General features: G+C 43.0%; 1 protein-coding gene across 1 annotated transcript; it reads left to right on the top strand.

The window, feature by feature from the left end:
* The first annotated feature begins 533 nt into the window (after nucleotides 1-533).
* LOC144690998 (G protein-activated inward rectifier potassium channel 4-like) lies at nucleotides 534-8,867 on the top strand. The gene is made up of 4 exons (XM_078558964.1): nucleotides 534-791; nucleotides 4,499-4,762; nucleotides 6,496-7,759; nucleotides 8,318-8,867. The coding sequence occupies exons 2-4, from the start codon at nucleotides 4,547-4,549 to the stop codon at nucleotides 8,635-8,637; spliced, it is 1,800 nt and encodes a 599-aa protein (XP_078415090.1). The 5' UTR covers nucleotides 534-791; nucleotides 4,499-4,546; the 3' UTR covers nucleotides 8,638-8,867.
* Nucleotides 8,868-14,464: the final 5,597 nt, after the last annotated feature.

A 14,464-nucleotide genomic window follows, 5' to 3' on the forward strand; every position in this document is an offset into this window, starting at 1 on the left:
TCACCCTGCTTCTGTTGCGTCCTATTCAAATAATATCTATCCGCCAACAAGGACAGAAAGGCTTTTCAAGTAGAAGTATGTGCAATGGAACAGATCCCAACAACTTGGGGTTGATGGGGTTAGTTGAAGAAGGGTGGGAGGAGGCTTATATGGAGCATAAACACTGACATTGGGACAATGACCTGTTTCTGTGCTGTAATTGTTTAGTATATAATTTGATTTGCAAAAACTAACATGCCGAGTGCTGTGATCAACTTAAGTGAACATTGACCATTGTTCATTAAAGGCTGCAGCTTGAGTGATTGTCGGGATGGCTTGGAGAGGAAACTATAGTGGTTTGTCAGTCTCTGGCCATCACCAGCAACGAATTCCCTGGGCCCAACCTTTCTGATTATCTCATTTTGAAGTAATGCTGTGTGACACTGAGTTAGATTAGTCAGGAGCCTCTGACTGAGGGATTGGAAGCAATTAGCCTCGCTTCCATCTCTCAACACTTCCATTTGGCAAAAACAACACACTACATAGGGAAAATAAATAAATTTTGTCATTGGACAATGGATGGTGTATCAGGCTAAACACTGGGATTGAGATCTCTTTTTAGTCTTAGATCAGCTTGGCTCTTTCTGAAGAGAAGCTGGAGGGAATCTGCAGGAATCTTCTTTGTATCTTCAGATTTGTCTTCAAGAAGCGAAAACAGTTTAAGTACCGGACTGGACTTTAAGTTGAACTGAATTGCAACAGGTACTTTGTCTAAAGAACGTGACCTACCTTGTATGTATCGTTTGTGAAAGGTAACACTTTATACCACGCTTTGTAAGTTTGATGAGTAAAAATACATGTCTAATGTATAAAGTATAAATAAAGGTATAGATAATCCTATATTCTTGCTTTTGCATATTGTAACATGATTGTTAATCAAACCAAATCAAGCCTCCCGAACCTTCTCGATAAAGCAGAATGTGGGACAGACAGGTACTCTGTTGAAGGGTCATGAGGACTCGAAACGTCAACTCTTTTCTTCTCCGCCGATGCTGCCAGACTTGCTGAGTTTTTCCAGGTAATTCTGTTTTTGTTTTAGGTATTTATGGGGATTGATTTTTAAAAATGTATTATTTCAGGTGATGTGGGTGTCACTGGCGAGGCCAGCAATCGTTACCCATCCCATGAGAAGCAAGTTACATTAGTATGATAATGTAGAACATTTGTGTGTCTATGCTCATAATAATAATGGTTTGGAGTGAAATCTCTCGCCTGGTGCTTAGAAACCTGGTTCCCTTATAAGCGGGTTTCAATCAGACTGGAGTAAATTACCTGCCTTGAGTACATGACAATGAGGTGTTGGAATGGAAAACAATAGTCACACTGCTCCAAGAGGGGGTGTTATTCTGAGGTTTGTGCTGAGGAATATTGTTGGGGCAGAGCAGAGGAAGCTGTAGTCGCTCTGCTCCAACCAACCTGGGATGCTTAGTGTTGCCACTGGGTGTCTGAAATGCAAAGTGTTCCATTAATCGGCACTGGAATTACTCACCTTGAGAAACAATTAGGTAAAAAAAAAGCCACTCTTCCTAGGTGAGATTCGAAAAAGAGTCGTGATCTCTCTGTAAGCCTTTTTAATGCAAGAGTTAAACATACCCGGCAACAATTCAACATGCATACATAGGTTAAGTCTTCTGATTGGATCATTTAATTTTTCATATTCTGAACATTAATAAGTTGCTTAGGTAATTTGAGATTGAATGAGAAATACTGACTGCCAAGAAACGGGCATGTCAATTTAAGAATCACTTTAATGGACAAGCACTTGATATGTTCAAACAACATTGCTATGTCTGGAATTTTATTGGTGGCATTAGCCTGTTTAGTTTAAATAGATTTGCCCCCGGGTTAAACTAAATCATGGAGGAATTTTATATAGACGTGTTCAATGTTTGCTCAGCTAATAACAACAACTTATATTTATATAGTGCCTTAAACATAATAACATGTTAAGACGCTTCACAGGAGCATTATGAACCTAAACATGACACTGAGCCACATAAGGTGATATCAGGACAGACGGCTGATAGCTGGGTGCCTAAAGGCAGGAGAGAGAGAGAGATAGAGGGCAGCATTTTCCCGTCAGCGAGCGGAGGGTGGGGCCCGCTCACAGACACGTAAAATGACACGTGGTGACGTCGGGCGTGTCATTTAGATTGTCAGTTCGGCAAGTGCGCAGCCAACTTGGCTGCGTGCCCGCCAAACTGCCAAAAGCCTATTAAGGCCTGTTAAAAACTAATTACCTCAATTTAATGAGCTGCCCGTCCAACCTTAAGGTTGTCGGGCAGGCGAAGAGCCCAGGTGGCCTTCGCATTTTTCATGAAACCTCATCCACGGGCTGTTTGAGGTCTCATGAACTGTTTTAAAAATCTAATTAAAATTTATACATTTATCCTTTGACATGTCCCAGCTCATGTGACAGTGTTACATGGTGGTTGGGGTGGGGGGGGGGGGTGGGGGGACATGTTTTAAAAGTTTAATCCTTTATTTCAAAAGTTAAGACTGAAACAAATCTCCCTGAGACACCTCCATGCCTCAGGGAGATCTCTGCTCTCTTTTGCGCGCATGCACGAAAGAGCGCAGGGAACCACTCAGGGAAACCCCCCCACCCCCCCACCCCCAGCCCGCACAGGGAGCGCTCAGCGCTTCCGGGCGCGCATCACAATGGGCGGGCCATAATTGGTGCACCCACATAAAATGGCAGCGCGGCCCCGATCGGGAGCGCCATTCGGGTTCGCGCCTGCCCCCGCCCCCACCCATCCCCCGCACAAATCCCTCTCCAGGGCGGAATTTCTGGCCAGAGAGGCAGAGGGGTGTAAAGAGGGAATTCCAGAGCTTAGGGTCCATGCAACTGAAGGCGTGACCACCAATGGTGTAGTGATTAAAATCGGGGATATTCATGCAGCCAAAATGAGGGAAGGTGCAGATACTGCAAAGTGTTGTGGGGTTGGTGGAGATTATAGGGAGAGGGAGGGTCAAGACCAATGGACGGACCTGAAAACAAGGATGAGCATGTTAAAATCAAGATGCTGCTTGACTGAGAGCCAATGTGGGTCAGCGAGCACTGAGCTGATAGGTGACCAGGCTTTGGGATGAGCTAAGACAAGGGTAGCAGAGGTAAAAGTAATGCCTAGCTTAGAGACGGATGCATGCAGCTGCCATGCAGGGAAAATAATAATGATTTATTTCCTCTCCAAATGTCTTCTGTTCTCCCCTGACGGTCCTTGCTCTTGCTGGGACAACATTTCATGACTGCTGGACCTACCCCATGTCAGCTGCATGTGTCTTCAGGTTAACCGTGGGGCATCACATGCAAGCCCCATCCAATCCTCACCACACACGTACATTTTCCACTGCGAGCTATTAGACAGCAATTAGCAGCTGACACACTGGGTTCATATTTTCCTTAGCTCACTAACTTCAGGAACATGGCAGCTTAGAGGACATCTTTCCCTTTTAATTGGACACAAAACCACACATTAACTCTGCACGATATATCAAAGATAATACAAGTACATAGTGCAGCTGCATACCAATAGCAACCAATATAAAGTGACCTACACAGGTTGGAATGCCAATTTATGTTCTAATTCTAGGTTGTGGTTTCAGCATAAACATGGACAATACATTCTAGCACATGCCAAGTATCAATAATTAGCTAGCAATTACTAAGGACCATCATTAAGGAGTTGATATATAAGTGTTGCTTTACATTGTAAACTTTTGAGACTAATTGCTACGTATAATGCACAATTTACCACTGTTGTTTATCTGTTTGTGAGTTTTAAATCTACTAGGCCTTTGTGGAATCTGCAGAATGACAGAATAAATTGCCAAGATCCTAGTAGTGGTCTAGATCAGCGTTGTCCACGAATGATTTGTGGGAAGATATAAATTCAAAGATACCTTTTTCAAGTGGTACTTAAAGAATGCGGCAACATATGGATCCAGGCCTGGTACTCATTACACAGCTCAATATCTCGATCACACACCTGGGAACTGTCACCAAGCAAAAACCTGAACCTACCCACAGCAAAAAACATGCGGTTGGATGCACAGCTCTATTAAGTGGCTCTAACTCAAGAGGGCTCTCTCACATGCTGAATGGATGTTGGGATAACCCAGTCTCCTGGTAGAACTCCCTTTTATTTGGTGTAGAATAGGGAACAATGAATGACAAGATTATCCACGTTCAGGGAAGGCATGTGTCGTGTTCCGGAAAGACAAAGTATCAGTGTGTATATAGAGGGCAATAATGAAAGAAGAGGTGGCCTCAAGTGATTCTTTAATAGTACTAGGAATACCACTAGCCAACTTTTCCAGTGGTGTTGAAACTATTATAGATGTAAAAAAATTATAAAAAGTTAAAAAACTAATGATCTTAAGTGAAAAAGAAAATTATCAAAGAGCATTTTATCTGGTTGACTTTTAAATGACAATGAAAGGTTCTTCTTTTGTACAGAGCTTTGCAAAGTATCACTCCATTTTGTGCACTGTAGTAAGGAGTATCATGAAAACCACCACTTTGAGCTGCAACATGGACCTGTACAGGGGCAATGAAGTCTATATTTATCATCGCATCAATCCTTTGCCAACAAACCAAAAGGAGCGCAAAAGGCATCGAAACTCCATACCTCCTGCCCAGACACCCAGAGGCAAGCACATGTTGGCATATCTTCCGAAGGTTCCGGTGGACAAGGGCCAATATGGAACATTTTCAGTAAAGGTGAGCAAATATTCTCAGATTGCTCGAGCTATAGGGATATCTGCCTTTGTTGTTGGGAAGAAAAATAAATGGACCAGTAGTGTTTCATTTTCAATGCAAAACCATTCTGAATGTTGGCATGAATTGCTGAATATTTACCAAACAGTCCAAAGGAAAAAGGCTTGCCACTTTTGAATAAAACCTTCCCATGATGTCCTGATAGTGTGGTATGGACAGGCCAATGTGAAAATTCAAGGCTTAACCTCCAGTCCACAAATTGGCTTCTCTGAGCTGAGCCACAGTTAAGATTTTAGAACTGGGATCAGTGCCCTTGGATTAAAGGCAAACAGCAGCTCCCGACCACTTTCAAACATCTATTGCATGGAAGAAATGTGTGAGTGCCATGTGAGGAGGGGATCAGGCTTGCTTGTGATGCTAGTCAGCAGCAAATAGAAGGTTGATTCCCACTGTCTAGGTACATGACTTTGGGTAAAATTTTGGAGGGCACTCATAGAACCATGCTCATTAGAATCAGCATCTTCTGGAGATTGGTTGAGCAAAAAGATAAAAGAAACCTTTTTGTAAGCTAGGGTGTAAGGTTCTGCTGGTCTATCTCTGTTCTTCACACAGTGGGGATGATTGGTATTAGCTTCAAAATGGATGATTGTGAACTGGCAAACTATTCTACACCCATCTCAATTCTCTTTCAATCAGAGCTCATTGAAAGGAATGTCAAAAGGATGTAAAGCAGTCTGCTGATTCACTATCATCCATTTTGCTCCACCAACCAAGATCAATTTCAGCCCTGTTATCGTTGATGGGTTAACATAAATGCACAGAACTGGAAATCATAAGCCTTAGATTCAAGAATACACCCCACAGTGCAGAAGACTGTGAATTACACACTGCACTTACACAGCTAAATCAAGGCAGCAATATACGGTTTGCTGAAACTGTTCAGGAGTGTAAATATCCATTACTGCTTCCAAGTTGATCTTATGTTTTCTTAATATTTGGATTGTGAAACTGAAAACAAAACTGGAATTGGTCTGAATTCTCCTGGCATTTTACCGATGCGAGAAGGCGCGGAATGGGAAAGGAAATAAGGTGCAAAAGACAAGAGAAGATCAGTACCGAAATCATGATTAAGTGATACCTTGGTTGGGTTTTAAAAGACTCCTGATTATAGGATAAAACAGAGACCTACAGCTTTGTGTGTCTGTGAAAGGGAGAATTAGAGTAGTAGATGGTCAATGACCCTTGATTTTAACATGGTGAGGATGGGGGAATTTACCTTGTGGACATTAAACCATGACAGACAATTCATTTAATGGACTCCAATGTGTTATTGAAGTTACATCTGCTTCCACCTTTTGCCTGAATGAGTTTATCTAGCCAATATCTGAAACTAGCAAAGCCCCAGATTGAAGCATCTGACCATGCTGAGATAAGTGGTGTCACTTGGGGAATTGCAATTGGTCCTAGTATTTTAGTATTGGAGAAATTAATTTTGACTTTGGGTGATAATGTCAAACTGGCAACATAGGATCAACTGTCCATTGTCCATCTCTCCCGCCGCCCGCCCCCCCCCCCAACATTTCTACTGAAGATAACAGGATGGATTTACAACAGCTGGCTGGTTATCACCCAAAGTCAAAATTGCTTTCAGTTTTTTTTAAATGGAGTTGGGGATAGATGGCAAAGGATAATTGTTGAGAAAAATGTAACATATTTCAAAAACTTGTCTCTTTCAGCCAGAAACCAAATTGATAGCCACATTAGAAGATATTCCAAAATCTCCACAGCATAGAGATTTCTCGTCTTCTGGAAGAACTAGCATTATTTCAAACTTAAAGCCATTGGGAGGCTGGAAGAATTGTGAGACGCAAACATCCAATGATGCTTTAGCTCTGCAGTTTGCTTCTAGTCCAATCATAAATTGTCCGCAACTTGCACCCAACTCAAACGCCAAGCAGAGGTTAAGTGTATCCATCGATGTGGACGAGCACCCCAGGCATCGTCGCTTATTGACTAGTCTCACAACTCCCCAAGACATTAAAACAAGTTCGTACCCGGGGCATGCTGGTAGCTTACCCAATCTTCCAAATCATTCTCGGAATATACGAGCATCAGCAAGAAGTGTCTTATCTGTCCCAGGATCCCCTAAGCAGCGGTGCAAACTGATGAACAACAACCGGCAACTCTTCAATATTGCATATCAGCAGAAGCGACAGCGTTATGTAACGAAAGATGGGAAATGCCAAGTGAATCTGGGAAACATTGCAGAGAAGCACAAGTTCCTGTTTGACATTTTTACTACAGTCGTGGATTTGAAGTACCGATGGTTTCTCTTTGTCTTCATGATGTGCTACATTATGACTTGGATGGCTTTTGGATTTTTGTACTTCTTGGATGCATACATTAGAGATGACATTAACCATGTAGGTGAAACTGACTGGAAACCTTGCTTAGATAATGTGGATGGCTTCATTTCTGCCTTACTGTTGTCTATTGAAAGTCAAAGGACAATCGGTTATGGGTCTCGCATGGTAACTTCTAATTGTGCAGAAGGTGTCATTTTACTCATAGCTCAGTGCATTATTGGTTCGATGATTGATGCTATGATGGTGGGCTGTGTGTTTGTGAAGATTTCACGGCCCAAGAAGCGGGCCGAAACTCTGAAGTTTAGTCAAAATGCAGTGATATCGCACAGGGATGACAGACTTTGCTTGATGTTTAGGATTGGTGACCTGAGGCAAAGCCACATGGTTGATGCAAAACTAAGAGCCAAACTCATCAAATCTAGACAGACAAAAGAAGGTGAATTCATACCTCTAGATCAAACAGAAGTTAACCTTGGCTACGACACAGGGAGAGACCGTCTCTTCCTGGTAGAACCCCAGACTATTAGCCACACCATTGATGAGAGAAGTCCCTTCTGGGAAATGTGTGCTGAGTCAATGAAGAAGGAACAGTTTGAAATTATCGTGATCCTGGAAGGCATAGTGGAATCTACAGGTTAGTTGCATCCTAACCACTTAAATGTTCACTGTGGAGTACAATGTGCGGCATGGGTGGGCCTTTATTCTCTGGAGTTTAGAAGAATGAGAAGTGAACTCATTGGAATGTATAAAATACTTAGAGGACTGAGAGGCTGTTTTCTCTGGCTGGAGGGTCTAGAACTAGGGGTCATATTCTCAGGATAAAAGATCAGCCATTTTGAGATGAGAAGTTTCTTCACTCAGGTGGTTGTGGATCTTTGGAATTTTCTACCCCAGAGAGCTATGGGTGTTCAGTTGTTGAATATATTTGAGACTGAGATTGACAGATTATTGGGGATTAAGGGATATGGGGATAGGGGGAGAAAGCAGAGTTGATGTAGAAAAGCAGCCATCATTCTATTGAATGACAGAGCATGTTTGAGGGGTGGGATGGCCTTCTTCTGCTCCTATTTCTCATGTTCTTATGACCTTCTATCTATGTATTTAATTATGTTACACTGCTCTGTAAAATGAACAAACAAAAGAATGAAGACAATGATTGATGGGTTGCTCTTTATTTTGTGTCCCTTTACAGGGATGACCTGCCAAGCTAGGACTTCCTATAAAGAAGATGAGATCCTCTGGGGCCACCGGTTTGAGACTTGTATCAGCTTGGAGAAAGGTGCATTCCGAGTTGATTATACCAAATTTGATAAGACATTTGAGGTGCAGACGCCACCGGGCAGTGCAAAGGACATGCGAGAGACAAAGGAACTAGAGAAACATTATCTGTCCTCACTCAGTTTGTACTGGGATAATCTGAACCATTCCTGTGCCAAAGAGCAGGGCCATAGTTTGACTGGGAATTGCAATAATACGGAAGAGAGTAATATGGAAGATGGAGAGAATGACTGAAGGATGTAATTTTCTTGCAATGAAGAAGATGCCATTCTGAAATCAGGGGGATAATAAAGAGTAAAACATTTAAAATCTACTGAGGATCTGAACAAAAATAGTTAATCTGGCCTTGACTAAGATCTTCAGCAAGAACTAGATAGGAAAAGAGAACACGATCATTGTAAAGACTGAAAAACTGGCATCATTGGGACGCAAAGATTCAAGGTTGAAAGGTTGATAAGCATTGGTTGGGGGACTGGGGTTGGTTGGGTGGGTAGATAGTCAAAGTTTACACTTCATAATTACTGGAAGTCATTTTGAAGAACTTGGTGGATTCATGGGGTGTGGTAGAGACTATAATAGGATGGCAACTGGTTTGTGCAGACATATGACTTGGGTTGAATAGCCTTTTCTCATTCTGTGCTTTCCAATATTTAAGTCTCTCTTCCCTGAATGAAGCTTCTCTATTGTTCCTCCATATTGGGGTGTGATATTATAGTTTCTTTATGCTGTACAGGAACTAACTTGATTGAAGTAGCAAAGCCTAGCTCATTTTAAAGTTATCCCAGTTTAAATACACACTGAAGTTGTTGCAATATAATGCGTAACCTACATTGGCTTTCAAATTCCTGGGCTCATAAAAGGCAGAATGGTTGTTATTCACCTGGACAGAGGGCAGGGATGAGGGCAATGTGAGTGGGGAGGAAAGGAATTTGAGAACTAGGGTTCCACCCATTGGCAATAATTCTATATCTTCTATTAGGTTGGGAGGGGGTGTGGATGTGCTCCTACCCACGCCATTTTAAGGGTTGTCTTACTAGTTACTTCACAGATTCTACCCTTTATAACCTTAAAAGATCTCAGCAGTACCTTTGTCAGTTGAGAGGTGACATGAGCCCCTCTAAGAGACCCCAAACCTTTAGTAGGGAAAGGCGATTGATCCAGGAGTTGCCTACTCTGAGACGTTAATTTACTGCGTTGGGTTAAGAAGATCCCTGGTGGGCCCCCTCTTTTTGTCATTAATGGGGTACAGCCCCATTCCTACCTTTTGACTGGTGGTTCAGGGTGGGTTCTGATGAACCACTCTTACTGTTCTACCACCTTGATGAAGTGAATAATCCTGTTTGTGCAATTTTGGGATGGGGTTTGAGGTTAATGCGACGTGAGTAAATGGGGCGTTCCACTCTCTTGCACGAACACCGGCAGAAGAAGCTCCCGGGAATTTCTGCGCCATTGTGCTCACTTTACAATATTGTTGCTTCTTTATTACAAGACAACTGTACCCCCCGCTATGGCTGTAACAATGTCTACATATTTGCCTGAAAATTCTCTTTTGTTGAATATTTGGTGTGCTTGTATATTATTTATTCAGAATCGGATTATGAAGCGTCATTAACTGTATTCTAGGATTGCATCAGTATTAAATATGCATTGGTGAAAAATATCCATTTTATTCAATGATGTAGGAAGTAGACATCAATGAATTAATATAAATCTCTCTATTTAAAATTTCTTCTGAAATACTCGGCGTCACTGAAATTATGATGGAGCATTGGAAAGATTGGTTGCATAAGGTGAGAAATACGCCTCTCCCTCAGTCACGGGACCATTTCTACCCTTTTCGCAATGAAAGATCTCGATGTCTAAACGTTGTTTTCCTCAACATTCCTTTCCTGTTGTCCAGGACTGCTTTCACTCAGTGGATGGACACAATTAGCCACACTCCTCACCCCTCTACAAATTTCCAAACTTGGACAATATGTTCACAGCTAACATGCTGACAGACTCATTCTGCTTGAACATTGGGACCTTCACTCTCTGATAATGAAGTTCACTTAGATTTAAACTTAACTTTTAAAAAGGCCCTTTTCTGGCCTGCTACATCACCACAGCCTCCAGAATGATCTTTTTCTTTCATTCTCTCATGTTACCTTCAAATATTTTTCATGAGAAAATGTATTTTCTTGTGCCTTGACAAATAAGAAACTTATTTTTATTTTTTGACCATCACACTCCTGACTTGCGCCTTCTCGATGGCGGACAGGCTTTGGAAGTCAGGAGGTGAATTGCTTGACACAGAATTCTCAGCCTCTGACCTGCTTTCGTTGCCACGGTAGTTATATGGCTGGTCCAGTTCAATTTCCGGTCAATGATAACCCCCCAGGATGTTGATATTGGGGGAATTTAGCGATGGTAATGTTGCTGCATGTAAACGGAGATGGTTAGATTCTTTCTTATTGCAGATGGTCATTGCCTGGCATGAGTGTTATTTGTCACTTATCAGCCTAAGCCTGAATGTCACCCAGGCCTTGCTGCAGGCAGGCACAGACTGCTTCAGTATCTGAAGAGCTGCGATTGATACTGAACAGTCTCCAATCATCAGTGAATGTGGCTGGTCTGGTTAAGTTTTTGGCCAATGCCAGGAAATTGATGTTGGGTGTTCGGTACCTATGTGAGGAAAAATGATTAGCGCAACTTGCCCAACATGGGTGGCTGGCCCGTAATAAGAGCACATGATCTAAATAGCGGGGACTATATCAGTAAAAGGTAATTTTCAAATCCTTTCAACTGACTGCATTGTACTGGACAACATGAGGCAGCAAACCATGCAAGGAAACATTAGAGAGCTCAGCTATTTTCAGCAGTCTGTTAATCAGGATTAGCATTGAGCACTCCCCGGTCTGTCAGTGCAAAGGACAATTAAAATCAGATTAAGCTTTCCTCGCTGAAGCACTGCTAAAAGTGATAGCACACAACTAGAATTTAGCGGAGATTTAAATACAAGAAGTGACATCCACAATCAAAGCCCTTGCAGGTGACCCTCCTGAACTTCTATGAAATGTACCTGGATTCATTAGTTGCACTAAAGGACAGGAATGTTATTGAGAAAACCAACACAAAACATAAACAGGCACTGAGTTACCTGAACTCCCTGGTTTATGTTCAGTTAGTGGTGACAAGCACATATCCATATATTTTAATTTCGGTTTTGAACTTGAATTCTTAGATTTCAATTCCAATAATTTACAGCAGTTTCTGAAATACAGGCAGTAAAATCACTTACATTAGGCAAAAGTAAATTACAAACTTATTCAATTTTAAAAACAACAAAAGCTTGTAAATCAGAAATTAAGTTTGATTTTTTTTACATGTATTATGAGTTGGATGGATCAATCTTAATTGAGCACTTTTTTTAATTCTTGGATGCATGATGCTTCTAGGCAATTCTTGATGAGGGTATCAGGGTTTTGGTCTCACAAGTTGCTGCTATACTGGAGGCACAGTGTTGAATTGTTTTTTGCAAACCATCCTGTTATTACCTTTTCCAAACTCATCTCTGCGGCTGTGAGAGTGAATGGTGCCATCTGGTGGTTCTTACACAAGGACGGTGTTTAAGTTTTTACACTCAGCTATGGAGCCATTTCGTCATCATTCCTGTTTTCCCTTAGAAAGAATTTACAGCACTGAAATAGGCCATTCAGTCCAACTAGTCCACACAAGCGTTTCATGTTTTAACAACTCCCTAGGTAAGGAAGTTTCTCCGGAATTTCCTATTGGATTTATTAGTGACTATCTTATATTTATGAACATCTAGGGCAGAATTTTGCCCTTGGTGGGCGTGGGGGCTCCACCGGCTCGGTGGCGGGCAGACAGCCGAACCCCTGCCGCTGAAATGGGGCCCGCCGCCATTTTGAGTGGACGGGCCTTATGACCCGCCCAGCTGCCTGCTCGACAGGAAGCGCTTCCTGTGTGGCGGGGGGGAGAGGGAAATCCCAGCTGACAAAGTGTGCTCTTTCACGCATGCACGTGAAAGAGCGCACTGCTCCCTGAGACTAAGTGCTGTCTCAGGGAGATTAGTGACAGGTTAAAAAAACTCTAAAAATAGAAAAATAAAAACATTATTAACATGTCCCCCTCATGTGGCAATGTCACACGAGATGGGATATGTTAATAAAAACGACATCAACTTTATTACACTTTTTAAAAACGGACATGAAACCTCATCCCGCCGGTGGATGGGGTTTCATGTATTATCAGGAGACCGCTGGGGCTCCTGGCCTTGATCTTAATTATCCTGTCAATGGCCTCAATTGGCCAATAACAGGTCGGCGGACGGACAGCTGATTTCGCTGTCCACCCGCCTTCCTAAAAATTTAAAGGGACCGGGATGACGTCGGGGGTTCCTCCCAACGTTATCCCGTGCCATTTTCCCGTCGGCGAGCGGGCCCCACCCCCAAATCGCTGACGGGAAAATTCTGGCCCTAGTTTTGGTCTCCACCATAAATGGAAATGCATTCTTTCACAAAGATAAAAACAAAAAGCTAAAAGCTACTGCGGATGCTGGAAATCCAAAACAAAAACAGAATTACCTGGAAAAACTCAGCAAGTCTGGCAGCATCGGCGGAGAAGAAATCAGTTAATGTTTCGAGCCTTCATGGCCCTTCGGCAGAACTGGAGCATAGTTAGAAGAAGGGAGAAATATAAATTGGTTTAAGGTGGGTGGGGGGGGGGGAAGAGACACATTGAGGGTGTGGTGTGGTGATTGTGGAGATGAGCAGATAATCAAAAGATGTCACAGACAAAAGGGTCAAAGAGGTGTTGAAGGTGGTGGTCTTTGTCTGAGAAAAGTGCTAATTAAGAATGGAAGACAGGATATTCAAAATACAGCTCTAGTGGGGGTGGGGTGGAAAGACTAGAGGTTTTAGTTTTAGATTTAAAAATAATGGAAATAGGTGGGGAAAGAAGAATCTATATAAATTATTGAAAAAAAAGCGGGGGGTGGGGGGGAAAAGAAACGGGGTGGGGATGGGGGGAGGGGGAGTTTAAGATCTAAAGTTGTTGAATTCAATATTCAGCCCGGAGAGCTGTAAAGTGCCTAGTCGGAAGATGAGGTGCTGTTCCTCCAGTTTGCGTTGGGCTTCACTGGAACAATGCAGCAAGCCAAGGACAGACATGTTGGCAAGAGAACAGGGTCCAACTTGATAGTCGCCCAACCTCGGACGGCCCGCTTCTACCTCCTACCCAAAATCCACAAACAGAACTGTCCTGGCAGACCGATCGTGTCAGCCTGTTCCTGCCCCACGGAACTCATTTCTCGTTATCTTGACTCCCTTCTCTCTCCCCTTGTCCAGTCCCTTCCCACCTACATCCGTGATTCCTCTGACACCTTACGTCACATCAACAATTTCCAGTTCCCTGGCCCCAACCGCTTCCTCTTCACCATGGATGTCCAATCCCTCTACACCTCCATCCCCCACCAGGATGGTCTGAGGGCCCTTAGCTTCTTCCTTGAACAGAGGCCCCAACAATCCCCATCCACCACTACTCTCCTCCGTCTGGCTGAACTTGTTCTCACACTGAACAATTTCTCCTTTAACTCCTCTCACTTCCTCCAAATAAAAGGTGTGGCTATGGGTACCCGCATGGGCCCCAGCTATGCCTGTCTCTTTATGGGGTATGTGGAACATTCCTTGTTCCAGTCCTACTCCGGCCCCCTTCCACAACTCTTTCTCCGGTACATCGATGATTACTTCGGTGCTGCTTCATGCTCTCGTCAGGACCTGGAAAAATTTATTAATTTTGCTTCCAATCTCCACCCCTCCATCATTTTCACATGGTCCATCTCTGACACTTCTCTTCCCTTCCTTGACCTCTCTGTCTCAATTTCTCATGATAGACTGTCCACCAATATCCATTACAAGCCTACCGACTCCCACAGCTACCTCGACTACAGCTCCTCACACCCCGCTTCCTGTAAAGACTCCATCCCATTCTCTCAGTTCCTTCGCCTCCGTCGCATCTGTTCCTTCAAAAACAGCTCCTCTGACATGTCCTCCTTCTTCCT

The sequence above is a fragment of the Cetorhinus maximus genome, chromosome 2, assembly GCF_964194155.1.
Source record: "Cetorhinus maximus chromosome 2, sCetMax3.hap1.1, whole genome shotgun sequence".
Taxonomy (NCBI): Eukaryota; Metazoa; Chordata; class Chondrichthyes; order Lamniformes; family Cetorhinidae; genus Cetorhinus; species Cetorhinus maximus.